The sequence below is a fragment of the Anopheles aquasalis genome, chromosome 2 (genome assembly GCF_943734665.1).
Source record: "Anopheles aquasalis chromosome 2, idAnoAquaMG_Q_19, whole genome shotgun sequence".
NCBI classification, from domain to species: Eukaryota; Metazoa; Arthropoda; class Insecta; order Diptera; family Culicidae; genus Anopheles; species Anopheles aquasalis.
In genome coordinates this window covers 88,330,647-88,333,146 of record NC_064877.1, presented here as the reverse complement: position 1 = coordinate 88,333,146, position 2,500 = coordinate 88,330,647, and the positions used below count along the sequence as shown (strand labels likewise).

General features: G+C 44.2%; 2 protein-coding genes across 2 annotated transcripts in view; both read left to right on the top strand.

Moving 5' to 3' along the window:
• LOC126573486 (uncharacterized) overlaps positions 1–1,551 on the top strand; it is a 6,924-nt gene extending 5,373 nt beyond the window's left edge. The window contains exon 7 of the mRNA XM_050233646.1: positions 1–1,551. This exon is cut by the window's left edge and continues 1,246 nt beyond it. Within this exon, the coding sequence (XP_050089603.1) occupies positions 1–841 (841 nt within the window). The 3' untranslated portion in view covers positions 842–1,551.
• A 501-nt stretch (positions 1,552–2,052) lies between these two features.
• The window catches only part of LOC126571877 (sterol carrier protein 2), a 3,088-nt gene continuing 2,640 nt past the window's right edge, over positions 2,053–2,500 (top strand). Inside the window, exon 1 of the mRNA XM_050230742.1 lies at positions 2,053–2,271. Within this exon, the coding sequence (XP_050086699.1) occupies positions 2,227–2,271 (45 nt within the window). The 5' untranslated portion in view covers positions 2,053–2,226. The remainder of the gene's footprint in view (positions 2,272–2,500) is intronic.

Genomic DNA, 2,500 nt, shown 5'->3' with positions numbered 1-2,500 from the left:
TAGCAGCAGTCATCGCGAGTCTTCCTCAAGCGTGACGAAAGATAAGGAACAACCGTCAGACCCATTACCAATGGTTGCTCCTCCAGTGGTGCTTGATAAAAGTGCATCTAAAGATGCGATAACTGAAAATGCACCGCAAACGGACACGGCTGGTGCTGTTACAGTGCTAACGGATGTGAGTGCGGACGAGCATAAGCCAGCAAACAAGCAAAGTGAAGCGGGTGGTGGAAGTGATTGCATGAACAATTATAATACTGTGATAAATGGCAATGATTCGGAGGAAAGGCCCTCTACTCTAGACACAGTAGAGTCTGGCCGCGCTGAACAACACAGCATAACCGCAGACGCTGGCGGCAGTAGGCGACGGCAATCGGTTGGAGCAGATATCGAAGCTGAGCGACGCGTGACCGTGTTGCCGCATGTAAAAGATGCTTCTTCGATGCACCATACACCACCACACCACCCACCTCTGCCATCGGCGAGCTTGGCACAGCCTCCGCTTCCTGTCTCTTCACCACCATTGGCACCGCCTCCACCACCACCCCAAGAACAAGCAGAATCCACTAAGCAAAGTGACACATCAACACCAAAAATCAAACAACACGTATCAAACGCAAATAACACTCACAGCAATAGCAGTAGCACCAGCAGCAGCGGCAATAACGCCACCAACAGTAGCAGCGAAAGTAGCAATAACTCCAACACCGCCGCCGCCACCACTAGTAAAGCCGGTACCGCTTGTGCTGTGGATGAAGATCTAAAAAGCCAAAAGCAATCAAGTGATTTACTGAGCACGATAATGGCTAGCATGTCCAGCACGCCAAGTAAAGGTAACTTGTAAACCTACCGGGTGCTAATGTCACTCACTTTCTTTTCACGCACGTTTGCGGCCTTGCTGCAAACGATCGATGGTTTTAGTGGTTTTTGTCAGGAAACAGATACCTCTCGAGATCGAGTTCAATTTGAATAGCAGTCGGGTTAACGGTGGACCGTGTGCAGGATGTGATTGAGTGGACTATCGCCGCACAGACATGATATATATATAGATATAAGAGAAGAGGAGCAAGCGGCTTGCACGCGGGTTTTGCAAGGTTTTGTTTGTGATCTCCCTCAATCACACAGTATAATACACAGTGTACAGTATCGTAACTATCTTTGGCAATATTTTATAAGCGGCATCATAATGCCATTTTTATATAGCTGCTACTATTATTATTATTACTACTACTACTATTATAACTACTGCTACTAGTAGACATTATTTATCAGTTGTACCAAGTAATATTTTTGTAAAATTCATAAGCAAAACATCGGAGGACCAGCCGACCAGTGGTGGAGCACGGTTGATGGCGCGAAGGGGTTGGTTACATGCGCTCGTAAATGCTTAATTATGTTTCAAACGATCGATCGTTATAGAGATAGTTCTATATCGCACCCATGATTTAATATCATCATTTTAGAAGACGAACGCAGGTTCACTATCGTGTCCGTTATATCTATGCGATCAGTTATGGTAGTTAATTTTAAGAAAAATATTAAATAAAGGCATATTTTTAGCTTACAAAATTACAGCATTACAAGAAAGCGAGAGAACCCGCATGGGTATTTGATTTAGGATCATTCTTTTTTTTCAGCACCATTGAAGCAAAAGTTTTACACTAGTTTACTCGAATAACATTGTTGATCTTATCCATGTGGCGTATTATCGAAGCAGGAAGAACACGTAAAATATTGTTGATAACAATCTGTATAAAAACCAGAATCTACAAAACCTGCAAAACAGCTGTAGGTCAGCTCCGGATGGAATGTAATAAAATGTAGTAATTGCTGCAATATATAATAACACAATCCGTGCGTCTCCACTTCACCGTCCTTGATTATTTTTCTTGTTTCTAATGTGTAATTCCTAATTTGTTCTTTTTCTTAAAAAAGAACTGAAAAATTGGAATAACGGCCATCTTTCGAATGGCACGACAGTTCAGTTGGCTGTCAAAACCGTGTAAGAGTGTGCGTGCCAACTGCGTGTGTGTTTTCCTCCAGGTTTTGGTTGATCGCGAGCAAGTCGCCGAAAGGGTCGTCACAAAGTCTGATCTCCAGCGGAATTTTGTTATTCCGACTCGTTATCCCGACCCGGACGTTGCTGGAAGCATCCTTCAGCCAACGGAGTGCAATCGTAGTTGTTGTTAAAGACACTCTTTTCCGAACAGTTCGCCACATATCATAGACATGGGTGTCCGTAAAGTATACGTGATCGGAGTGGGCATGACCAAGGTAAGAAAGGGGGCGGATGGCGGGTGGGGAGCAACTAGTAGCATTAAAGAGGTAGTAGACAGCTTTTCTTCACACGTTCTAGTAAATGATGATGGGGTTGATGTGGGAGCGCTTTACGTCAATACCTGTTACGAGTTTACGATTCCTCAAAGACTTCTCCGTTTCGCGACTGTTCGCGGTTTTTGTGCGATCCACAGCGAATATTAACTCGTCCAAACGGCACCTAGGT